We start from the raw sequence: 27,335 nt of genomic DNA, 5'->3' as shown, positions 1-27,335 counted from the left end.
CAGTTATCGTACCGACTTTTCATGAAAATTAGAAATTAGACTAGAAATTCTAGTGAATGTCAAATATTATTTTATACTGCTAGTAATTTGTAGTTTTTCTGATTACTAATGAGGCTGAGTATCTATATATATTTATTGACCATTTGTATTTTTTTTTTGGGAAATGACTCTTTTGCTTATTGTTTTGTTGGTAAATATAAAGAGTAAATAAATAGCACAATGGAAGGCACACAGTAAACCTTAGGCCTTTCATTATCAGTTTCATTATTATAATGTCTATAATTTGTATATTTGATTCAAACATACCTGTTAGTCAATTCTTCTTGGATCAGTAACAAACCAACGTGAAAACAAGATGACTATGAGAATTTATTAAAGTATTGAGTTGGTAAAATGAATATAACCACCAAGGCCATTTCAGTTATGATCTTATTCCATGTTATTAACTATACTATTATGTAAATCTATGACTTTAGTACTAATTATTTTTCTCTCCTTTCCTTGAGCTGTTGTAGCAAACAGTGACGAATCTCAACTTCTGACACCAGGAAAGATGAGTCAGCGCCAAGGAAAAGAAGCTTATCCAACGCCAACCAAAGATTTGTATCAGCCATCTCTTAGTCCAGCAAGTCCTCATAGCCAGGGTAGGAAGTTGTGATTTTCATGTTTTGTTTTGTTTTTGGAGGGGAGAAGGGGAGAATGACATCTGGGGACTATCATATTTTTTTTCTTTTTAACTATTTGGTTTTGTAAGGGGTTTTGTTTGTTTTGTTTAGGTCATCTATAATACTCTTGAAATGAGTACACTTTCCTTTAGACTTACAATTTTTTTAATATTCTCCAACATATTTCGTTAGTTATATCATTCATCTAATTTGGTGATTCTTACACTTTTTGGTCTCATGGTTCCTTTGTAGTCTTAAAAATTATTGAAGACTGTGAAGCACTTTTCTTTATGTGAGTTATATCTATTGATATTTATTATATTGTAAATTAAAACTAGAAATTTAAAAATTTAATCCATTTAAAGGAATAAACCCATTACATGTTAATATAAGTAACATTTTTATTAAGAATTACAATGTTTTCTCTCCCTTTACTCCCCAAAAAGTTGATTGAGAAGGTTGGTATTGGTTTATCCCAGGATTTCTCAATCTTGGAACTATTTTCAGGATTTCTCAACCTTGGCACTATATTGGCCTGGACAGTTCTTTGTTGTGGAGGGCTGTCCTGTGCATTATATGATGTTTAGCAGTATCCCTGGCCTCTACCCAGTAGATGTCAATAGCAGTTTCCCCAGTTGTGACAACCAGAAATGTTTCCAGATGTTGCCAAGTGTCCCTTGAAGGACAAAATCGTCCATGATTAAGAACTGCTTTTTGGCAGTTTTTGCAAATCACTTTAATGTCTAGCTTAAAAGACACCTGCATTTTTGTATCTGCTTCTGCAGTCTGTTGTGATGTGATGATCCGATTGAAGTATATGAATAAAATCTGGCCTCACATATATATATGTGTATATATATGTGTATATATATATATATATATATAGAGAGAGAGAGAGAGAGAGAGAGAGCTGGAAAAGGAGGATTACATTGTTAGGTTTTATACATAATTATAGATATTCTTTGATAATATGTCAAAACTTGACTAGTAGTAATTTTCTTAATGTTAATTGCAATCTGGAAACTGAAGCGCTATCAGTACACTTTTCATACTCTGTTAAAATTCACTCTTGAATTTTGAATGGCTCTTTATTCTTGCATGATTTTGTAACATCATGCATTAGTCATTTGGAAAATATTTGCTCACTGAATTATGCAGATCTTCCAAGTGTTGACACATTAAAAAATATAGTACAGAGAAGGGCTTTATGTACACTTCTCATTCTGTTGCACAGAATATTAAAGTCTTGTGTACTAAAGGCTCAAGAACAATAATTTTTACTTCTTCATCAAGGACAGCTGTAAGTGAAACTGTCATTCTTCTGTGAGTGCATGACTGAAGAATTCAGTGCCTACTACTCCAGTTTGGTGCCTCTGCCTTGATTTGTGCTAAGTTGCCAGCAGTTTTACCCAACATTGCTTTTGTGCCATCAGTGAAAATGGCAACATAATGAAAAAGTATTATGAAACTAGTTTTCACCTTGCAGACCCTCTGGAAGGGTCTTTGGGTACTCTCAGAAGTTCGGGGATCACACCTTCTAATTCATAATTGATAAGTTTTGTATAATGGATTCTGCTCCTCAGCTGAAGTTTATTTAATCAAATGTACAGAAATCTCCTGTAGTACTACTCAGAGCTGTGGTGGAAGGACTTCTGCTTTTAAAACTGAGAAGTGAAATTTGGTGTTTTGAAAGTTAATATATACTTAGGTTATTTTAAAAAATTAAATTTAGAGTTCTATCATACTGTGTAATTAGTCAGGTTTGATGTAACTTTATGAATTATCTTTTGAAATTTGGCTTTAGTAACTTTTTAAATGAGTACTACCTTGTAAATAGTAAGTTACATGATCATTTTCTACTTTATTTCTTTTTTTTTTTTTTTTGAGACAGAGTCTCACTCTGTCACCAGGCTAGAGTGCAGTGGCGCGATCTCAGCTCACTGCAACCTCCATCTCCTGGGTTCAAGCGATTCTCCTGACTAGCTGGGATTACAGGTGCACGCCATCATGCCCAGCTAATTTTTGTATTTTTTTGTAGAGATGGAGTTTCACCATGTTGGCCAGGATGGTCTTGATTTCTTGACCTTGTGATCTGCCCACCTCGGCCTCCCAAAGTGATGGGATTACAGGCGTGAGCCTCCGCACCCGGCCTCTACTTTATTTAATAGAAAATTTTTTCTAGCCATATATTAGATGGAAACACTTTCATATAGCATTGAAGGAACTATAAAAATTTTATGTAACAAGATGAAAATAACTATAACATATATTACTTAGTTGTCAGTGGTGTTTTTGAAAAGTTAGCATTTTTGTTGCCAAAATGCTTTTTGGAAGACTTGAAAAATGATATGTGGTACACACTCTGGTATAAATAAGCTTCATTAAGATAAAATTCTGAAACAATGCAACCGACCTGGTTTTTTGGCACTATGTACCAGAATTTTGACTGTAATAGATATGGTTTCTCTAATTCGTGTATCTGTGCACTAGAATATTTAGAGGAATTATTTAACTCAGGAGTTAATGAACCAACAAAAGGGTTAGTTACTAATAATTAAAACTACACTTGTTTATATTTATTATGAATGTTTTCAGGCAAACAGGGAAGTTAAAAAAAGAGTACAGCGAACACTAATATGCCCATTGTGTAGATGTAAGCAGTTATTAACCTTTTGTTTTATTTGTTTCATTTATTTGGAGTACAGCATGAATATTTAGAGTAAATTACAGACCTCATTATTTACTGCAAAATACTTAAATGTGTCTAAAAAATGAACACATTTTCTTATATAACCATAAAACCTTTATTACGTCTAACAAAATTGATGATAATTACTTAACCTAACACCTAGTCTATATTTAAATTTCGCCTAGTTTTCCCCAAATCTTTCTGCAGTGGGCTTGCTGAAACCAAATAAAGTCTGTACATGTTATTTGATTATGTCATTACGTCCTTAATCCTAAAGAGTCTCCTTGTTTACTTTTGTTTTCTTTTGTGTCTTTGACGGGTTTAAGAAACTTGGCTGACCGGGCGCAGTGGCTCATGCCTGTAATCCCAGCACTTTGGGAGACCGAGGTGGGTGGATTACCTGAGGTCAGGAGTTTGAGACCAGCCTGGCCAACATGGTGAAACCCCATCTCTGCTAAAAATATGAAAAATTAGCTGCTCATGGTGGCAGGCACCTGTAATCCTAGGTACTCAAGAGGCTGAGGCAGGAGAATCACTTGAACCCGGGGGGCATAGGTTTCAGTGAGCCGAGATCGCGCCATTTGCACTCCAGCCTGGGCAATAAGAGAGAAACTCCATCTAAAAAAAAAAAGGGATCATGGCCAATGTCCTTTAGAGTGTTTGACTTTTTTAGATGTGTTTGATTGCTTCTTTGCAGTATTACTTAATTTCTTTATCTTCTATAATTTCTGTAAAGTAGAAGTTAAATGCAAAGGCTCGATTGTATCTAGCCAGAGCATTTTTGGCAGGAATACTTTGTAGGGAGTGTGTAGTACTTCAGGCTGCATCACGTAAGAATTTACTTAATATCTGATTGTCCTGCTGCTGCTAGTGATACAAGATTGGTAGATTTAGATGAGGATAGCCTGATTCTCTTCGTTGAAAGTTGCATCTTTTCCTTCCTTATGACTTGAAAGTGAAGATAAAGATGATATGTTTGGCACCTTGCAAAAATCCTGTCCCCCATCAACTTTTTACTGAAAGATGTTTAAATCCTTTGATTATCATTAACTGAATCAGTTACAATATTAGGTGCTGAAAAATGGTGATTTTATAATTCTGTCATTCTTTTTATACATGTTAATGAAATTTTTCTTCATATACAAGATCATCACTTAGGGTTACTTGGTAAATGTGAAATATAGTTAGTTCCTACAGAAAAGGTAGGCTGTGTGGGTGTTTGTTTATTGCAAAGTATTACTTTTTTGATTGAAGGCATGATGTGAAGTCTAATTCCAGTGGTGACAATTTCTTTTTGCCTTTTAAGTTTTTTTAAATCATGAGGAACTCATGGATTTTAATATATTCATTATGTTTCAATCATTGGTAAAATGAAGATAATAGTATCTAGCACATAGGATTTTATTAGGATTTAAAATGAATTAATATGTATATAAAGCCTAGCACCTGGTGTATGATAACCACTCATGATAGCTGATATAATAATAATAACAATTATTATCATTACTGTCATCAGGATTTTAAATAAAAAATGATTCCATTTGGGTTGAAGGCTGACATTTCAGGCTTTGCTATACTTCAGTATCGGTTAGAGGCTCATTTAGAACTTCTTTTCGTATGGATGGCCCATGTTTAACCCTCTAATTTTTGCATTTAAAGCAGCCACAGTGTTAGTCATATCTTTATTTGCACTTTAACGTTCCTAGGTAAGTTTATGAATAAATTAATATTTTTAGAGTAAATTACATAATAGCTGTACTTCTTTGTTGAAGTCAACCCATTGGCTTTTTGTAAAGCAAACTACTTCCTCTGATTTTTCCACTGAAATTCCGTATTACAGTTTTCATGTGCAGGGGGTTTGTTTGAAATAAGATTATCTGTTAGCTTTTGGTCATGGTGAAGATTATCTGCTGGAGGAGATAAACCAATGTCCAGAAAACCTCTGATGTATCTATCATATCTCAAGTACTCATGACCAGCATTTTAGCTCTGAATGGAAAGAATTAGAGTTCCAAAAGCTTATTGATAATATAGTGAATAACATTTAAAGGTCCTCATGTCTCTGAGGGCTTTAATATGCAATTCTTACGAGGACTTTATGGTGTATAAATAATTATTCCCCCCATTTTACGAAAGAGGAAACTGAGCAGTTGGTAAAGTTTACAAGTCTACATAGTATGTAATAGAGCTAAAATTTGAACTTAGATAAAACTCAGACTTCTTAAGTTCCAAGCAATTTTGTCATATTTTTGGAGGTTCAAGTTTTTCAAACTTTGACTCTTGAGTAGTGTGATAGAATTCCATTATGTATACAGTGCTTTGGAGATACATTTTTTTGGGGGGGGGTAGTACCTAGGAGTGCAATTGCTGAATCGTATGGCGAGTGTTTGTTTTACTTTCTAAGAAATGGCCAAGCTGTTTTCCAAAGTAGTTGTACCATTCTTACATTCCTCTTAGGCAGTGTGTGAGCAGTCCAGTGGCTCTACATCCTTGATCTTTTTTATTTTTCTCATTCCAGTAGGTGTTTAGTGGTATACTGTGGTTTCAGTTTACATTTCCCTCATTACTGATGATGTTGAGCATCTCATATACTCATTGGCCATCTTTTACATCTTCTTTTTGCGAAGTTTCATTTCATATGTTTGCCCATTTGAAAATTGTCTTGTTTGTATTATTACGTTTTAAAGATTCTTTAATACATTTTAATATCATTTTGATAGCCATGTGTATTGAGAGTACTTTCTTCCAGTCTGGGCATGCTTTCTTATTTTCTTAATGCTTTCTTTCAAAGAGCAGAATTTCATTGATACCCAATTTATCGTTTTTTTCTATGATTCAAACTTTTTTCCTATTAAAGGAAGTTTTGCCTACTCTAAAGTTGCAAAGGATACTTTCTGTGTTTTCTTTTAGAAGTTATAGAGTGTCAAGGCTCCGATTTATCTCTTTATTTTTATTCTTACTTTTACCATCGTGGTTAGATCTCTGTCATTTTATGCCTGCATTACTGAGTAGTTTCACAGCCTCCTAACTGCTATTAGAACCTTGCCCTCCAGCATTCCAGTTCATCTTTCTTAACAAAACAACCAAACAAAAAATTAATTTTTACATATTTTGGTGAGATTATGATGGGTTCAGGGTTCTTATAAGTGTATATGGCCAGAGAACACATGGATCCTATGAAGTAGATCTCTGAGGGAAATAATATGAATAAAAGAAAAATATAAAATTTTAAATGAAAGTACCACTTTTTATTATTAAAGCTTTTAACTGTAAAAAACTAGTGAGATGGCTACATTTATGTCACTCTCATTCTCAAAAGGCAGTGGTTTACTGTTGCTTAGAGCAGTAGCACCTAAGTCTGGCTGTATCTGAGTCACCTGGAAGCTTTGCTTAGATGTAGATTTCACTCTACTCTTTCAGAATCTCTAAGGGTGAGGCTCAGTAACATAATGTGTTTATAAAGCTCTCCAAGTATGTCTGATGTAGCAACATTTGGACCAGCAAGTGGAAACCAGCAATTGAGAGCATAAATTTAGGCTTCCATAATCTTTAGTAGTCAAGGTTCTTAGTATGTCTGATTTTACTGTACTCTTCCAATTTCATCTTGTGTTTCTCATCATCATGGATCCAACTAGATAGCTTTCTTCACTGTTTCCCAGTGAGACTGTACTTTTATTTGTGCTGGTCTTCTATTGTGGAATATGCTTCTTTCCACTTGCTTATCCAAATACTTCTCATTCTTGAAGGTGTAGTTTAAATCTGTTCTCTTTTATAAGGCTTTCTTAGGTGATACTGTTATCTCAGTTTTCAAAATTCTTATATCACTGCTTTGGGGATTTCACAACGTGCTGCTTTATATTGTTATTATAATAGGTATGTTTGATTTCTTCAAGCAGTGTTGTAAAGAGAGTTAAATGCCTTAAATTACATGCATAATAAATGAATGATTGCTTACCATCAATTTAAGAATTTCATCTTTTCTCATTCATGTTTCTGGCTGAATCTCTATCATGTATGTTAACTCATACCAACTTAATGTAGCTTATCATTCTTTAAAAGCAGTTTTGAAGTTTTTTGCACTCTGGTTTTGTTCTATCGTTTTAGTATTTTTTTAAGAGCTGGGGAGACTGACTCTCCTTACCCCACACACATCAAAATACATTTTTATTTGTTATATGTTTAGATTATGGTGAATTGGTTATTCAAAAAATTGTGTATTTTCTAGATTGTTTTCCTTATTCAAAGGCTTAGTATCAGTTTACTTTAAAACAATTTTACCTTAAGTATAATAATAGTCTCTTAAAGAAGATGATATTTGTTTTGATTTATTTGAGCCAAACATATTTCAATTGTTTATTAAGAAAGACAGATATGTAAGGGCCGGGTGCAGTGTCTCATCCCTATAATAGCAGAACTTTGGGAGGCCGAGGTGGGCGGATCTCCTGAGGTCAGGTATTTGAGACCAGCCTGGCCAACATGGTGAAACCATTTCTACTAAAAATATTAAAATTAGCCAGGCGTGGTGGTGCATGCCTGTAGTCCCAGCTACTCGGGAGGCTGAGGCAGGAGAATCACTTGAACTTGGGAGGCAGAGGTTGCAGTGAGCCAAGATAGCGCCACTGCACTCCAGCCTTGGTGACAGAGCGAGACTCTGTCTCAAAAAAATAAAAAAGACAGAAATGTAGATTAATTAGGCTCGCTTTCACCCTTTCCTCCTCTGCATTTAAGGACAATGCCAAAGGAGCCTGGAGACTAAATTATAGCTCATCTCATGGGCAAATAGGCAATTTCTTCTGTGTCATGTTTGAGATTCTTATCAAAGCTTCATGAAATACTGTAACTTACCTTGTAACTACTCTTTCGTTCTTGGTTGTAAAAAGCTATTTTGTATGTTTTTATTTTTAAAAAAAAATCTTTCAGTTATAGTGCTTTGTGAGAGAATATATAGTATTGCTTTACTAAAACTTAAATGAGTCAATTTTAAACTAATTTTTAAGTCTTTAAAATCTTAAAACTTTTAAAACAAAAACTTTAACCTGCTTAATCAGTTTTATCAAAATTAACAGACTCTGCTTGGTTTAGCTAGGCTTGAATTAAAATATCTATTTTTAGTTTTGTGTCTCTTATCTCTTAGTACATTCTCTTAAACCCGCAGAGTCCCTTCACTTTAAATGCTCTAGCAGCACTAAAAATATAAGTCATTATCCACTACTTCATAGAAAACATCAAAGGAGATTTTCTTTCATACAGTTTGCTAATGTGAAGATACTGTGCCAGATTCCCCAGGGTGACAGCATTAGATATTACTGGTTAGACACTCAGCGTGCCTTCATTTAAGTGGTTCACAGATAAGAAAGACCTAGACATCACTTTCCTCCATGAATCGAAGCAGTTCCTCCTGTCTTGTTCAGATATTTCTAGTATCGGTTCTGAACATACATGGGACTGTACTATACACATATAACAAATGTGTTCTTGAATATACTATATTTTGGAAAATTGTTTTACCTGAAAGAGGGCTTGTAGTTAGACCCACCCCTCCATTATCTTTAATTTCCCCCTCAAATGCTGTGCTTTGGTTTGTAGACAGAGGTTGTTGCTTTAGAGGTAGTATAATTACAGATTATGCTAACTTTCATCTGAGTTTTAAAATCCTTAATGCATTAAATATCTGTAATTTAGATTTCAAGTTATTTTTAAAAATAGGCTGTTTTCTGTTTTGAAGTTCCTTGTCTTTGGGTAGTTGCTTCATAGAACTATGAAAATACCTATTGAATAATGAAAGAGAATATAATATTTGGCAAATTCAGACTATAAAAATAAAATCTTTTAAAAAAATCTCTTATAAAATGTTATGGTACCTTTGTTCAACTGTTCCTATATTCCTACAGGAGAAACTCAAATACTTCGAAAGCATTTATTGAAAAGTAAGAATGAATAATTCAGCTTTAAGTATCTTTACAAAGATGGGGGGCAACTGTCTTATTCTTGCCGGGCCTTATTAATTGCTTCTTTAACAAAGCAGAAAGGTGAACATTAAGAACACCACATAATTTTTTTTTATAATTTTTAATTTTTGTGGGTACATAGTAGGTATAAATGTTTATGGGGTACATTAGATGTTTTTATACAGGCCTGCAATGCCTAATAATCACATCATGGAAAATATGCATTTCCTCGAGCATTTATCCTTTGTGTTACAGACAATCAATTATACTCTTTTAGTTACTTTAAAATGTATAATTAAATTATAATTGAATATAGTCACCCTGTTGTGCTATCAAATACTAGGCTGTATTCATTCATGCAATTTTTTTGTACCTATTAAGTGTCCTTAGCTCCCCTCACCCTACCCTCTCACTACTCTTCCCAACCTCCAGTAACCATCCTTCTACTCTGTATCTCCATGGGTTCAATCGTTTTGATTTTAAGATATCACAAATGAGTATTTTTTCCTTGAAAAAATGTTCTTTTATGTATCTTTTTTTAACTTAATATAACATTAAAAAATAATCAACTATTACCTGTACTTGTTTCTCAGCTCTTTTCTGTTGGGATTTAACCTTCTAGGTTTTGCAAGTTGGACAGATTGAGATCTCCTTTTAGCAAGAGTGGTAGAAGTTTTATCTGTAGAGTTGACTACTACAATTTTGTTTTTCTTATATGAGGCCTAGAGAGGACTTTCTGTATTTTTAATAAATGTACAGCCAAGTAATATCAGTAGAATTATTAAGTAATGTTTGTATAATTTTTGAGAGAAAGCAAACAGATTCATAGAATTTTTTCTTTTTCTTCTTTTTTTTGGTTGTTGTAACTTTGAAAATATATAAACTTTATTTAAGAATGAAACAATGAAATCTTAGCAAGTTGATCTCTTTTGAATTCAGTATTCAACTACTGGGGAATTCAGTATTTTTTGAGTCTCCTCTATCAAGCTGGCTTTCATTTAGCCTGCTTATAAATAGTCCTGTAGTAGAAAGCAAGTGCAAAGATGATTTTCGCAGCTCCTGCCCACATGAGTTTAATTTGTAATTGGGAAATATAGGGGAAGGAAGTAGGGAAACATTGCAAGGAAATATGAAAGCTTAATGTAAGCGAACTTTCAGTTCCAGTAACATAGCAAAGTAGATGTTCAGAAAAAATCCTTCTAGTAGGAACATCAAAATACTAAGTAAAATGTCTTAGAAATTTAAAATGTGAGTTGTCAGTAAAATAAGGGAATTAACAGGAGGGGCAGAATTATTGAGAAAGCGGGACTTCAGAGGTGATGAGATCTGGAGCCAGCATCTACTAATTTCTGAAGGTCTAAAGCTTGAGTTTTAGCAAGAGAAAGGAGTAAAAAGACTGTGGCCCATTCATGATGGAAATTTGGATTGAAGATTTCTCCTCATAAAATTAGAGGTCCTGAAGGGTAACGTACTTAGTTAATGAACTGGAAAACATACCCACAGAGGAAGACTATATTTGCCTGTCTTGGTCTTGATTCTAGGTGAAATGATGGGAGGGGAGAGTCTTCCTTGAGAAATTCTAAGCACAAGCACGTATTTATATGAGTTTGGGGTCAAAATCTATATTATCTCTGTGGCAAAAAACACCCTTCAGTTTAGTTCAAAACAATTTGGGCTCTTAGTATGCACAAGTGCCTGGAAGAATTGGCATAAGTCTTCTTTAGAGAAGAGTATTTTAAACGCAGACTTCAAAGAAGTATATATGAGTCCATAATTTAAAATCAATAAAAAATTAAAATGAGGTACCATTGTGTACCTATAAGAAAGAATAGCTTAAAATCCAAAATGCTGTCGCCACCAGATGCTGGCGGTGATGTGAAAAAAAAAAAAAATCGTCAACACGTGGGATAACAAACCATTATCAGAGAGAATTCACATGAAGTACCTACTGTGCAGTTGTATAAAGTCTGCATCAGTTGGAACTATCAGTTGCAGAATGAAATTTAATGGGTGAGAGTCATTTTTAAAAGAGATAATGCTGAGGATCTTTCAGAATTCTTGAAAGACAACAACTGTCTGATTAAAGAGACCCCACAATTTCCAAGCAGGAAATCTAAAAAATAATAGCCTTAATGCTGATATTTGGCAAGAAGAAAGGCTCAGAAGTAAGGAACTAGAAAAAGAATAATAGAATAAACCCAAAGTAAACAGGGAAGGAAATAATAATAAAGATAATAAGTTAATTAAATAGAAGACAAGACACAGTTGAGATCAGGGAAGATGGTGGTGGTTTGAAAAGGCTAGTAAAATTGTCAAACCTTTGGCAAACTTAAGCGGAAAAAGAAACATCAGGAATGAAAGGGGATACAACTAAAAATACAAGTAGATGTTTAAAAGATATTATAAACAACTTTAAGCCAATAAATTTCAAAAGTTTAATGAAATGAACAGATTTCTGGAAAGATGATTTCCCAAAACTGACTCCGTAATTAGAAAATTCTAGTGATTTTTATAATCTTTAAAGTCACCTAATTAGTAATACAGATTACTTTTACAAAGAAAACATGAAGCTCAGGTTTACAAACAAATTCTACCAAACCTTTAGGGGAAAAATAAAAAGTTTAATTTCACATTAGTACTGTATTTCATTAATTATAAAAACACTCCCCCCCCCCCAGCACATACATACTCTGTCATCTCTGAAATTCAGTTGAATCTTAAATTGATGGTATTTTACAATCTCTGTTGGTCACTGTTATTGTTAAACACTGGATTTTTTTAAATCATTCTGAGTTTGGGATGTGTGCTATATATCTTTTTGTTGTTGTTGTTGGAGATGGAGTCTCTCTCTGTCGCCCAGGCTGGTGTGCAGTGGCACAATCTTGACTCACTGCAACCTCCGCCTCCCAGGTTCAAGCGATTCTCCAGCCTCGGCATCCTGAGTAGCTGGGATTACAGGCATGCACCACCATGCCCAGCTAATTTTTGTATTTTTAGTAAAGATGGGGTTTCACCGTGTTGGCCAGGCTGGTCTCGATCTCCTGACCTCGTGATCCACACACCTTGGCCTCCCAAAGTGCTAGGATTACAAGCGTGAGCCACCACGTCCAGCCTGTGTGCTATGTATCTTATAATTGCCATCAGTCTCTCTACCTCTCCCTGTATTTTATGACCTCTCTGAAGTCAGGAATATAGCCTGTAGTTGGTGACATCTTAGAACTGATAAAATGAAAAAAAGAAACATTCCTTAAATCAGGCTTTTATATGAGAAGCAGACAGGGACATTGCCAGAGAAAAAAATTATAAGACATTTATTGTTCATGAACCTAGATGCAGAAATTCAAAAATTATTAGCAAACTGAATCTAGCAAGGTAAGCATTGTACTCACATCAGGTTGTTCCAGTAGTGCAAGGATGGGTTTGATATTAGAAAAGCTATGATTTCCACTTAACACTTTAACAAATTAAAGAAGAAAAACTGTTATCATCTTACTAATAAGGAAAACATATTTGAAAATTTTAACATCTAGTCACAATAAAAACTCTTAGCAAACTAGGAATAGACGGGATCTGTCCTAACCTTGTGAAGTTAGAATCTAGAACAAGAAAAAGGTGTGGACTATTTACACTTCATCTCAAATATTTCAAATTTAGCCAGTGAATAAAAAGTAAAGGAAGAAACAAACTAATAAGTGTTCTATACAGACCCCCTAATTGACATAGAAATCATTAAAATTATTAAGAAGTTAGCTAGGCATGGTGTAGTCCCAGCTACTTGGGAGGCTAAGGTGGGAGGATTGCTTGAATACAGGAAAGTCGAAGTTACAGTGAGCCGTAATCGCATCACTGCCCTCCGGCATGAGCGACAGAGTCAGACCCTGCCTCAAAAAATATATATATTATTAAGAAGTTACTGAATATATGTTAACTGCAGTTCTGTGGACCCATAACAAGTAGTTAGCAAAATGTGATTCAAGATACACTACTTAAAATAACAGAAAATAAGTTACACAACAATAAGTCTAATAAGAGACGTGAAATTATCTTATGTGGGAAAGTGAACATTAAGATTGTGTATTCTAAATAAATAGACCATGTTTATGATAGGAAAATTCAACACTATTCCAGCATGACATCACTTCTCATTGATTTTCTAGGGTCAATGCATTTTGAATCAATGTCTCAACAGGAGTTTTTTGAAAGTACTTGATAAGACCATTCTTAACTCTCTAGGGAAAGCAAAGAGCAAAGAAGAGTCAAGATACTCCTGAAGAAAAGCAGAACCAGGCAAGGGTGGGAGTAGAGATGCATTGCAGTGCATGTAACTAACAAAGGATTACTATCCAGAGAAAGTTAAGTACTCCTATGGATTAACCAAAAAGACGAAAAAGTTCGCCAGAAAGATGTCCAAAAGACATGAATAGATACCTCACAGAAGAGGTAACACGGATGGCCAATAAATGTGAAATGATGCTTAACATCATTAAGAATTACCAAATGTAGTTAATCACCAAATAGTAATGAATTGCTATTTGATACCCACCCACCACATCAAAAAAAAATTTCAAGTCTGATAATTACAGGTGTCAGTAAGGATATGAAATCATATGAATTCCCATTTACAACTGATGGAAGCATAATTGGTAGAACCATTTTTGAAAAATAGTTTGACATTACATAGTAAAGTTAAAGACAAACTCGAATCCTTTGCTTTTATGCTTCTAGGAATACTCTCACACATGTACCAGCAGAATTGTTGGTAATAGAAGAAAAACACCTGAAAAAACCTAAATGTTTGTCATGAGTGGAATGAATAAATATTACAATATATTCATACAATAGAATACCATACAGTTGTGAAATGAATGCTTTAAAGCTACAGGAATCAACATGGAAGAATTTATGAAACAAATTAAAGTTAAGACATTTATGTAAAGTTTAAAAACAAGTAAAACTTACCAATAGGGATAGATATGTGATAAAACAATGGAATGAGTAAACAGAATTAGGGATAATGGTAGATATATGATAAAACAATGGAATGAGTAAACAGAATTGGGGATAATGGTGAACTCTGGCTGGAAGAGAGGGAGATATTTCTTTCTTTTTTTTTTTTTTTTTGAGACGGAGTCTCGCTGTGTTGCCCAGGCTGGAGTGCAGTGGCCGGATCTCAGCTCACTGCAAGCTCCGCCTCCCGGGTTTTTACGCCATTCTCCTGCCTCAGCCTCCCGAGTAGCCGGGACTACAGGCGCCCGCCACCTCGCCCGGCTAGTTTTTCGTATTTTTTAGTAGAGACGGGGTTTCACCGTGTTAGCCAGGATGGTCTCGAACTCCTGACCTCGTGATCCGCCCGTCTCGGCCTCCCAAAGTGCTGGGATTACAGGCTTGAGCCACCGCGCCCGGCCGAGAGGGAGATATTTCTAATGCACATGTGTTATATAAACTTGTATATATCATATTTAAAATAAATGTTTATTCTTTCTTTTTTAAAAGTATAGTTTGGGGACTGTTACTGGTTTCTGTCATGTTTTCCTAGTTCTGTAACTAGATGAAAAAAATGAGTACACTACCATGAGTTTTTTTGTTAAGTTAAATTCCTTCAATTCAAAACATTGTCCTTTATTATAAGATCATAGTTTTTCCAATGTATGGTATTTAATGTCCCTTTATGAATTGATGGAGATTGTGAGTTACAGGTGTTTTTTGTTTTTGTTTTTGTTTTTGTTTGTTTTTTGAATGTGTCTTATCAAGATGAAAATCCAGATAGCTGTTGGGGGGCATGGAATTTTACTGGTCCACAAATTTCAAAATTTAGGGACCATTGGTTTATGTTATTTACCATATGAGAGGATTGTGGGTACATGATAAAGATGGGAAAATTCTTACATTTTTAGATGAAATAATGAACCATGAAGTTAGTTTGAAACATGGTTACAACCATGGATCCAAAAGAGCTTCTTAAGGACAGTGTTAGGCTCATCATGCAGGAAATTTTTGGAGTGTGGCAACCAGTAATTTATATCCAAATACAAAGCCCGTAAGGTTAGATAGAGTCTCTGTGGGTAAGTAAAAAGATGCAAGCATTGGCACCAATATATAAACATCAGCTAGGAAAGGGAGTGGAGACACTAGTATTCAGACTTGCTGTTCTAGAATAAGCAGTATTCTCTCATAGCTTGGTTTTCATGCTTACAGAGAATGGCTGCAAGACTCCAGTTACCTTTGGAGCATTTGAATATGTACGGTGGGGAGTAAGATTTTCTTTATGTTTTGAGAGCTTAGTTATAGAGAAGAAATAGTGCCTGGAAAGAGTAGTAGGCCCTTTCTAATATGATATTTGCATAGATTTCTAGTGGTAGAATTCTTTAAACAATGATGTTTTGAAAGTTTTGGGTTGAGTCCCTGATTTGCAAACTGCCTTTATATGTAAAGGAAGACCCACTTGGGTGATTTAGGTTCTATAGGCTGTCCTTTCTGTACTGTCATTGTGATGTCACTCATTTTTTTCCCTTCCCACCACAGATTGTATTGCTGCCTGGAACTATCTTTTTATTTTTTAGCTTTATTGGCATGTAATTGACAAATATAAATAATATATATTTCTCGTACAACTTGGTGTTTTGTGAAATTATCACCACAATCAAGCTACTTAACATTTCTATCACTTCACTGTTACCATTTTTTGGCATGTGTTGTGAGATCAGTTAAGATCTCCCCTGTAAGCAAATTTCAAGTATTTAATACAGTATTAACTCTGCATACATTAGATCCCCAGAACTTAATTCATACTGCATACCTGAAACTTGTACCCTTGGACTAACATCTCCCCATTTCCCCCACTCCTCAGCCTCTAGCAACCACCATTCTAATTCTGTGCATCTATGAGTTCAACTATTTTAAATTCTACATATAAGAGAGATCATGCAGTATTTGTCTTTCCATGTCTGGCTTATTTCACTTAGCATACTGTCCTCCAGCATTGTCTGTGTTGTCACAAATGGGAAGATTTCCTTCTTTTTCAAGGCTGAATAATTTTCTATTGTATATGTGTATATATGTATGTGTATATATACACATATATATAAAAACCTCAGTTTATTTATCCATTCTCTGTCAGTGGACATTTAGGTTGTTTCCATATCTTCGCTATTGTGAATAATGCTATGGTGAGCATGAGAGTACAGTTATCTCTTTGAGATACAGATTTCATTTCCTTTGGATATATACTCTAAAGTGGTGGTGTTGGATCATACAGTAATTCTATTTTGAATCTTTTGAAGAACCTTCATACTGCTTTTCATAATAGATGTACCCATTTATTTTCCCACCAGCTGTGTACAAAGAGTCACTTTTTCCCTGCATCCTAGTGAAAAGTTAACTTATGTCTTATTGATAATGGCCATTCTGGCAGGTATGAAGTGATATCTCATTGTGGTTTTGACTTGTGTTTCCTTGATGATTAGTGATGTTGAACATTTTTTATATACCTAATGGCCATTTGCATATCTTCTTTTGAGAAATGCCTGTTCAGGTCTCTTGCTCACTTTTTAATTAAGTTATTTTGTTTCTTTTCATTTTTTAATTTTTGTTATTGAGTTGAGTTTTTAATATATTTTGTATATTAGCCCCATATTAGATACAGCGTTTGTAAATATTTTCTTCTATTCTGTCAGTTGCCATTTTACTATGTTGATTGTTTCCTTTGCTGTGCAGAATCTTTCTAGATTGATGCAGTCTTACTTGTTTTGCTTTTGTTGCCTTGGCTTTTGGTGTCATATCCCAAAAGTCATTGCTCTGACCAATGTCAAGAAGCTTTTATTCCTTTTTTCTTTGGTAGTTTTATGGTTTCAGCTCTTACAGTGTCTTTAATTCATTTTGAGTTGACTTCTGCATGTGGTGTGAGATAAGGGACAAATTTCTTTCTTCTGCATGTGGATATCCAGTTTGCCCACCACCATTTATTGAAGAGAGTATCTTTTGCCCATTATATGTTCTTGGCACACTGGTTGAAGATAAGTTGACCATAAATGTGTGGGCTTGTTTCTGGGCTCTCTATTCTGTTCCATTGGTCTGTATGTCTGTCTGTATGCCAATGCTATACCATTTTGATTACTGTTGTTTTGTAATATATTTTGAAATAAGCAAATGTGGTACCTCTAGCTTTGTTTTTTTCTTCTTCTTGATCAAGATTTCTTTTTTTTTTTTTTTTTTTTTTTGAGACGGAGTCTAGTTCTGTCGCCCAGGCTGGAGTGCAGTGGCTGGATCTCGGCTCACTGCAAGCTCCACCTCCCGGGTTCACGCCATTCTCCTGGCTCAGCCTCCCGAGTAGCTGGGACTACAGGCACCCACCACCGCACCTGGCTAATTTTTTGTATTTTTAGTAGAGATGGGGTTTCACTGTGATCTCAATCTCCTGACCTCGTGATCCGCCCACCTCGGCCTCCCAAAGTGCTGAGATTACAGGCGTGAGCCACCACGCCCGGCTTGATCAAGATTTCTTTAGCTATTCTGGGTCTTTGTGATTTCATATGAGTTTTAGGAATTTTTATTTATTTATTTATTTATTTATTTATTTATTTATTTTTGAGATGGAGTCTGGCTCTGGAGTACAGTGGCCAGATCTCAGCTCACTGCAAGCTCCGCCTCCCAGGTTTACACCATTCTCCTGCCTCAGTCTCCCGAGTAGCTGGGACTACAGGCGCCCGCCACCTCGCCCGGCTAGTTTTTTGTATTTTTAGTAGAGACGGGGTTTCACCGTGTTAGCCAGGATGATCTTGATCTCCTGACCTCGTGATCCACCCGTCTCGGCCTCCCAAAGTGCTGGGATTACAGGCTTGAGCCACCGCGCCCGGCCTTATTTTTTTTTTTTTTTTGAGACGGAGTCTCACTCTGTCATCCAGGCTGGAGTGCAGTGGCGTGATCTCGGCTCACTGCAACCTCTGCCTCCTGGGTTCAAGCAATTATCCTGTATCGGCCTCCTGAGTAACTGGATTACAGGTGTGGACCACTACGCCTGGCTATTTTTCTTTTTTTGTATTTTTAGTAGAGATGGAGTTTCACGATGTTGGTCAGGCTGGTCTCGAACTCCTGACCTCATGATCTGCCACTTTGGCCTCCCAAAATGCTGGGATTACAGGCGTAAGCCACCACGCCCAGCCATTTTTGGTATTTTTTTAAAGAATGGCATTGGGATTTTGATAGTGATGTCTTTGAGTCTGTAGATCTTTTGAATAGGATGGACATTTTAACAATATTAATTCTTCTGATCCACAAAAATGGGATGTCTTTCCATTTATCTGTGTCTTCCTTCATTTCCTTCATCACTATTAATTTTCAGTGTATAAATCTTTCACCTCTTTTTATTTCTTAGTATTCTTTTCTAATTTCCTTTTTGAGTAGCTCATTATGTATATAAACACCACTAATATTTGTATCCTGCAACTTTACTGAATTTGTTTATTAGTTCTAAAAGTTTTTTAGGGAACCTGTAGGGTTTTCTACATACATGATTATGTCATCTGCAAATAGGGAGAGTTTTACTTTTTCCTTTACCGTTGGACACCTTTTATTTCTTTTTCTTGTCTTAATTCTTGTGGCTAGGACTTCCAATACTAGGTTGAATGGAAGTGGTAAGAGTGGGCATCCTTGCCTTGTTCTGGATCTTAGAGAAAATGTTTTTTGGCTTTTCTCTATTGCTTATTATGTTATCAGTGGGTATTTCATATGTGGTCTTTATTGTGTTTAGATAAGTTTCTTCTATACCTATTTTGTTGAGAGTTTTTGTTATGAATAGATGTTGAATTTTTTCGGATGCTTTTTCCGCATTTACTAAAGTGATCACATGGTTTTATCTTTCATCCTGTTAATGAGGTGTATAACATTGATTGCTTTGTGTATGTTGAACCATCCTTGCATGCCATTTGACCATAGTGTATGATTCTTTCAGTGTGCTGTTGAATTCTGCTTGCCAATATTTTATTAAGTATACATTATGTGTATAGTTGTTCATAGTTGTAATATCTATTTCTTCTGATTTTATGTGAATCTTCTCTTTTTTTCTTAGTCTCGCTAAGAGTTTGTTGATTTTATCTTTTCAAAAAACTCCTTTCTGTATTGTTTTTCTATTCTCTCTTTTATTTATTTCTGCTCTAATTTTTATTCTTCTGCTAATTTTGGGCTTAGTTTATTGTTCTTTTTCTAGTTACTTGAAGTATAATGGTAGGTTATTTGAGTTTTCTTTCTTTTTCTTTTCTTTTCTTTTTTTTTTTTTCTTTTTAGACAAGATCTCATTCTATTGTCCAGGCTGGAATGCAGTGGCATGATCACATCTCACTGCTTCTTTAAACTCCTGGGATCAAGCATTCTTTCTGCTTCAGTGTCCCAAGTAGCTGAGACTACAGGCATGTGCCACCACACCTGGCTAATTTTTAAAACTTTTTGTAGACACAGGGTCCTGCTGGGTTGCCCTGGCTGGTTTTGAACTCCTGAGCTCAAGCAATTCTCCTGCCTCCCAAAGTTTTGGGATTACAGTCATAAGCCACTGCACCCAGCCAGTGATTCCTTTTTAAATGTAGTCTTTATCACCATGAACTTCCGTTTTTGTACTGCTCTTGCTACATTCCACAAATTTTAGTAAGTTGTGTTTTTTGTTTTTCTTGAGACGTTTTTAAAATTTCTCTTTTAATTCCTTTTTGACCTAATGATTGTTCTAGTGTTAGTTTTCATCTATTTGTGATTTTTCTGTTTTCTTACTGTTATTGATTACTTAACAGTAAGTAATAATCAACTTTTACTTGATTATTTACTGTTTCATTCTTTTGTGATAAGAAAAGAGACTTGATATTATTTTGATAGTTTAAATTTTTTAAGACTTTTTTTGTTACCTGACACGGGATCTATCCTGAAGAATGTTTCATTTTCACTTGAGAAGAATATGTATTCTTCTGCTGTTGGGGAAATTCTATGTGTCTGTTGGGTCCATTTGGTCTGTAATGTTGTTCACTTCTTTTCCTTTTATTTTCTGTTTGGACAATCTGTCCACTAAAAAAAAGTGGGGTATTGAATTGCTATTATCGTATTGCTCTTTTTCTTTCTTCAGATCTGTCCATGTTTGCTTTATATATTTAGGTGCTTTGAAGTTGGGTGCATATATATGTGTAGTTCTGTCTTCCTATTGAATTAGCGATTTTATTATAATGGCCTTTGTCTCTGTGACAGTTTTTGACTTATAGTCCATTTTTCCTGATACATATATAGCCACTTCTACTCTTTGCATAGAATATCTTTCTCCACCACTGCCCTTTCAGCCCATGCATATTTTAAAATCTAAATTGATTTTCTTGTAAACAGCATATAGTTGGGTCTTGTTTTTTATTCATTCAGTGACTCTATTTCTTTTGATTAGGAAGTTTAGTCCATTTAACTTTAAAATAATTATTGATAAGTAATAACTTATTCTTGCCCTATTGTTCATTGATTTCTGTGTGTTTTGTAGTTCTCTTCTTCCTTTCTCTCATTTTCTTTCTTTGTGGGTTTTTTTTTTTTTTTTTGGCAGTGGTGTGTTTTCTTTTCTCTTTAGCTTTTTAACCTATTGTGCATTTTTTGTGGGTGATTACTGTGGTAGTCACATAAAACATTATATAGCTATCACAGTCTATTTTAAGCTGATAACAAATTTCAGCTGTCTTTAGATACTCCACATTTTACCTCCCCCCACCTCATACTTATGTAATTAATGTCACATTTTACTTCTTTCTGTATTGTGTTCCTATTAATAAGTTTATGTCATTATAGTTATTCTACTTCTGTCTTCTAATTTATATACTAGTAATAAAAGTGATTTATTTACTACCATTACAGAATTATCATATCCTGTGTTTGTCTTTATGTTTACCTTTAGCATTCAGATTTATACTTTCATATGCTTTTATGTTGTTGTTTAGCATCTTTTCATTTTTAACTTGAAGAACTCTTTGCACTTATTGTAAGGTAAGTCTAGTGGGAATGAGCTCCCCTCATTTTTTGTTTGTCTGGGAAAGTCTTTACCTTTCATTCTTAAAGGACAGTTTCACATTTTAAAGTGTTCTTGGCTGGCAACATTTTCTTTCAGTACATTGAATGTATCATTCTACTCTGTTGTGGCCTGCAAGGTTTCCACTGAAAAATGTTGTAGATAGTCTTACAGTGTTTTCCTGATTTTGTTAGATTTTCTATCTGTATTCTCTTGTAGCTCACTGAGCTTCTTTAAGAAAATCATTTGAATTATTTGTGAAGCAGTTCATGATGCTTATTTAGAGTTGGTTACAGAGCTTTATTTGCCTTTTTGGTGATGTCTTGTTTTTCTGACTTACGTTAGTGTCTGCATTTGAAGGAGCAGATACCTCCTCCAGTCCTTGGAGACTGAATTCAACAGATAAAGACCTCCTGTTGCCATTTTTCTGGACTCATGGTACTACCTCTGACATTGTGATTGAGTGGGACTGGAGCTGGTTCTGTTGCATCTGCTATTGGTGAGCCTGTTACCTAGGGCATTGGTGGATGTGGTTCCTGCCTGGTTCTTGGTCAGACAAGCCTATCTCTGAACTGCGATTGAGCAGGGTTGGAATCACAATATAGGGCCACATTCAGAAGGGCCTCAGTCAATTCTGTAGATGGTAGGTCCATTAAGAGGAATGTGGTTGGGTGTATTACCACTGTGTTCTGCAGACAGATTATTCAAGGGACAGGATTGTCTTTGAGGTCTAGAGTGGGGCTGCAGCTGGGGTCATGGCTGTTTGAGGAGCTGTGGTTGTGTTGGAAGTCAGCAGGCTTGTTACCAGGGGTGCTAGTGGGCATGGTTTTTACCAGGTGAGTTTCTGAGCAGGCACGACTCCCTCTAGACCATGAATCAGTAAGGCTACAGCCAGGTCACAGCTGGTACCATCTTTTTTTAAAAAAAAAAACACTTGTCTGTGAATCTCACCTTACAAAAAAATGCTTGATGCTGGCATTTGTGTTGGCTGACTTAGGGAAAGGAGAGAGACAGTAAGCACTATTCCCATGGCTGAATTCTAATCTTGTCTCTGTTGCACATTTACTGTGTGACCTTGAATATGTGCCTCTCATCCAGATTACTTTATACATAAAACAAGGACACTCCTTTTGTATGTCACATTGTTGTTTGAATTTATTGAGAACATACACAGAACACTCATTAAAATTATATTATTTAATTATGAGGTAGTATTGTGATGGTTGCATGGATAGGTACTATTAGTTTAGTACATTTTTAGTTATAAATAGATTTTTGTAAATAGTCTATTCACAAACCTGTGAATAGACTAAGCATTTCATATAACATTTAATACTTTGTGGGAATAGTGTCTCTGTGTTTCAGTCAACATATAATGAACATGTACTCATTCACATTGAAAGCTCAGTAAGAGCGGAAGCTAAGGTGCCTAACATAGCTGTGCCTAACATAGTTCCCAGCACATAGTAGGTGCTCACTTAATTTTTATTGGATGATTTTAATTATATATATGAAATTATAAAGAATTTTTTATCCAGAGGAAAGTACGGTCTTACACTTCTTGCAATGAATGTAGGTACATGGACAAGAATGCTATCTAAAATTGTTTTAAGCTATCCTTTTATTTTTGTATGTGTATTTATAAGTGCTTTCATGTTGAGAACATATTTAATGCTGATAATGGAGAATCTACAGCAGTGTTTTCTGAGGAAATGTAGGACAATAAGATTGCTTGGTATAATTTTCAGCCATGTAATTATTAGTAATGTTAGTAAGATTTTGCTAACTACAGCTAAGAAACTACTTTGCCCTATTAGAGGATAGAAATTGACGGAGAGCCTTATTATTGTGTTTTCTATTTTAAAGCAAAGTTCATTATCTCCCATCTTAATTTATATGCTCCCATTTTGGTTTATGTGCTCCATCTTGATTTACAGATCATTTTAATGTTATGAATAGACTTGTTTACTAAGCCTGAGCTGCTCTAATATGTCAAATAAGAATATATTCTTATTTGACTCACATGTTCTGTAAGGGAACTTACTGCTGAATTTGTGTACAACAGTCTTCAGATACTCATTTTATAGAGTGGTGGTTCTCTGTGTGTCTGGACATAGTACTTTCTTAAATTCTTGTTGGTTGATTTTTGTTCTTAATGTTTTGATCTTTCTCGAACTTGTCCTGCTGCTTTAAGGATTTTAAAATCTCTTAAAGCCTAGGTTTATTATCTTGAGATTCAAGATAAAATGTGTAACTCTTACAGTGATTTCATACTAATGTAATTCAGTGTTTTCTATCATGAGTGTGCACATAGAATTTTATAGAATTTAAAGGGGTTTTTCCAAATACTAATTAGGTTATTTCAGAATATCAGCTATGTTTGCCATTCATTTTTTTTTTTCTTAAATAGAGATGGTCTGGAATTTGTCCAGATAACCCATTAAAGTTCCAATTGTCCAATGAGGTATCTTCCCCAGTCTGCATCTTTTATCTTAACAGAAAGAAATGTAGGCTGGGCATTTTCTGTGGGCATTTAGCAGATTCCAGAAACTCTTATGACCTTTTATGGTATTTGCCTTTGTTTGTCTACCATTTTCAAATGGAAAGAGCCACTAGACCATATAAGATATATGTAGTTGGTCTCTTCAGTAGCAAGGTGGTAATAACATTTTGTAATTATTTATTTTTTAAAATTAAGGAATTTCAGAAGAAAGATATCATTTACATCAGTGTTTTCTAATTTGGACCATGGTCTCTTGTAAGACATATATTTTATATCACTACCCAAAACATAGTAAATAGTTATGTAAAAAGCCTAAAACAACATGAAACAATTTGCCCTTTAATATCAGAGTAGGATGCACTTTGATATTTTCTATCCTGACCCATTTAATTTTTAAAAGCACTGTTTGTGACCCACCAAATTGATTTTTCAACTTAACAATGTGTGGTGACTTGTATCCTGAAAAACACTTTTAAATAAGTACATGTTTATCCCAAGACCAGAATCTGTTTCTAACATAAATGCCTCACGTAACTTAAAACTGTCATGATGATCTTGCAACATTGATGCTCTTTTGTCCTTAGTATTACTTTAAAATTACAAAAATCTGTAGTGATTATAAGTAATTCTGAAATTAAATTGAAATCACAAAGGTATATATAATGTTTTAAAAATACATCTTTAGCTTTTTAGAGTGATCTAGATTTTGGTTTTGAATGAACAATTGCCATTAAAATTTTTAGTAGTTTTTTTTTTTTTATTATTGAAGAAAAGAGTATTTGTGTTTCCCTTGTGAAATTAGTCTATAGCAATTACATCCTGTCTTGAGATTATTGTAATATAATGGTTTTCTTTGAATTATAGATTTGAAATATAACTATTTTATTACTACTTTACATTTATGTGACATAAATGATCAAATTGATCAAAACAATACACATATACACATATGTGTGAGTATACATATATATAATTTCATCCTCATGAGTCTGTGATGTATAGGCAAGGTAGGTTGTAGAGAATAATTAAACAGATTTAGGATCCAGAAATATGCTATCATATAATGTTTCCACTGCTTCTCTTGAAATAATACTTTTTTAGTTTGCCAAGTAGTTTCCCAGGTATTTTGAGCTTACCAAATATTGTAAAACCTTTAACATGAAGAATGTTAATGGAAGCTTTATGAAGTTGGTGTAACCTATGGTACATCTTTGGCTAAACCACATTTATTTTACCACCATTCAGATGAGGTAAGAAAGATGGCACTCTTACTTGAATTTCTAAATAATTAAACACCAGTGATTACATCTTGTGGGAGAAGGAGTACAGATGACTGGTTTGAGTTAGGATTACTCAAAGAGTAGAAGGAAGGATAAAGTGGTAACAGGTGGCTATCAGGGAAGGGAAAATAAATCCTGCTATTATTGTATTTAGTAATATTTTGTTTTTCTTACCTGCCTTTTCTGAACTGTTGAATGAAGATCCTGGACATAATAATAGCTTACATTGAAATGTTTTCTATGTATCCGGCAACAATCTGAGAACTTTGTTTTAAGAAAAAGACATTTACATGTATATGTACTGTGAAATGTTTCATGCAGTCTGAAGAGTATATAAAATGCATTTACAGTTAAATAATAATAATAAAACCAATACTTACATACCCAGCATCCAAGATTTAGAGGAGATCTTATATATATCTCCTGATCCTTATCTCTTCCCCTTTATATGCCCTCTACATGCTCCAGGTAACCAGAATCCTCACTTTTGTGTGCCTTTTCTTTTTTTCTAGTAATGTTACCATCATGTGTGCATATCTAGACAATTTATGGTTATTTCTTTAAACACTATTTAGAGTGTGTTTGAAGAAAAACTTTAGACAAATTAAATTTAACAGAGTTTGAGTGAGAACGATTCATGGATTGTGCAACACTCAAAACCAGAAGAGGTCCAGAGAGCACCACTCTGAAACATAAGCAGTGAATATTTATAGACAGAACTCAGAAATACAGAAGTAGCTTGATTGGCTACAGCTGGGCTTCTGCCTTATTTGAACGTGATCTGATTAGTTTGTTGCCTGTGATTGTCTGAAGCTCACCTGCTTGTGATTGGCAAAGATCTGCCTATTTGTTACAAATATTAGATTCCTAAGTTAGGTTTCTGTTCATTTACATACCAAAGTTAGCTTGTAGTTCATTATTGGGAACTAAAAGTACAGAGGTAGCCTCAGGCCATTGGCCTCCTGCTTATTTAACAGTAGCAAGCCCAAACCTGGTTGGGTAAGGAAAGGGCAACATTGCTGGAAGATAAACTGAGCAAGAGTCTCTGAGCCATAATTTGTTAATGATTTATTTGAGAGTTTAACAAAAGTCGTCTGAAGAAAGCATTTGACAAGATAATTAGTGGGTCTTGGGAAATACAGGATTCATTATTGCTTGTGGTTTAGTTACTGGACACCTGGCAGGAATATGACCAGGAGAGGTATATTCTGCTTTTTAGCTCACCATGTTCTACCAGGAATAAGTAAAAAGTAGAATGCTTCCTTGTTTTGGAAGTATTCTCAACTGATCCAAACATCAGCTTGGAAGAAAAGAAGTTTTATCAGCATACAGTCAGACACACAAGCCAGTGTCAACAAAGAACTTGGGCAAAGCTCACCCAAGCAGTTTGCCCATGTGTCAAAAAAGATGGTGCATGCATGTTCTCACTCATAGGTGGGAATTGAACAATGAGAACACTTGGACACAGGAAGGGGACCATCATACACCGGGGCCTGTTGTGAGGTGGGGGGAGTGGGGAGGGATAGCATTAGGAGATATACCTAATGTAAATGACCAGTTAATGGGTGCAGCACACCAACGTGGCACATGTATACATATGTAACAAACCTGCACGTTGTGCACATGTACCCTAGAACATAAAGTATAATAATAAATAAATAAATAAATAAATAAATAAATAAAATACTACCTATGGAAAAAAATAATAAAATGTAAAAACAAAAAAAAAAACAAGGTGCAGTGGCAGGGGGACTTTTTGGTAATGACATCTCTTTTATATTGAACGTCCTGTTTCTATACCCCATGCATTCTTGATTTATCATGTTTTAGTACAGTTTTATCTTCTAGTACAGCCTTTCATAACTGGGGTCTCATGACAGAAGTAAATCCTATAGGAATATTTTCTCTGTTTTCCCAAAGATACAGTGCATGGTTGGAAACATTATAGATGTATGGGAGATAAATTTAATTCATCTTGAACAATGGATGCCTTAGTACATTAGGCTTAATTGTATTGCAGAACCCCAGCTGAGAAGGGTCTGCTGTAGTAAATTATTTTAAGAGGTACATAGAAATTAAAATTTTGAGACCTTGCATGTCTAAAGATATCTTTATTTTACTCTAATATATAATTGATAATTTGGCTGGGTATGGAATTCTAAATTGAAACTAGTTTTCTTTTTTGGCCTGCTTCCAGTATTGTTGTTGACATCAATAGCCTATCTGATTCGTGATCCAGA

General features: G+C 34.8%; 1 protein-coding gene across 21 annotated transcripts in view; it reads left to right on the top strand.

Moving 5' to 3' along the window:
* The window catches only part of OSBPL8 (oxysterol binding protein like 8), a 220,619-nt gene that overhangs the window by 113,500 nt on the left and 79,784 nt on the right, over nucleotides 1-27,335 (top strand). For 12 of the 21 annotated variants that reach the window (XM_077952326.1, XM_077952323.1, XM_077952328.1 and 9 more), the window contains 1 exon segment: nucleotides 507-644. In XM_077952326.1, the coding sequence (XP_077808452.1) occupies nucleotides 554-644 (91 nt within the window). In that variant the 5' untranslated portion in view covers nucleotides 507-553. 21 annotated transcript variants of the gene reach the window in all.

The sequence above is a fragment of the Macaca mulatta genome, chromosome 11 (assembly GCF_049350105.2).
Source record: "Macaca mulatta isolate MMU2019108-1 chromosome 11, T2T-MMU8v2.0, whole genome shotgun sequence".
Taxonomy (NCBI): domain Eukaryota; kingdom Metazoa; phylum Chordata; class Mammalia; order Primates; family Cercopithecidae; genus Macaca; species Macaca mulatta.
The sequence above is the reverse complement of the archived record's forward strand: the minus strand, read 5'-3'. Positions and strand labels throughout refer to the sequence as shown.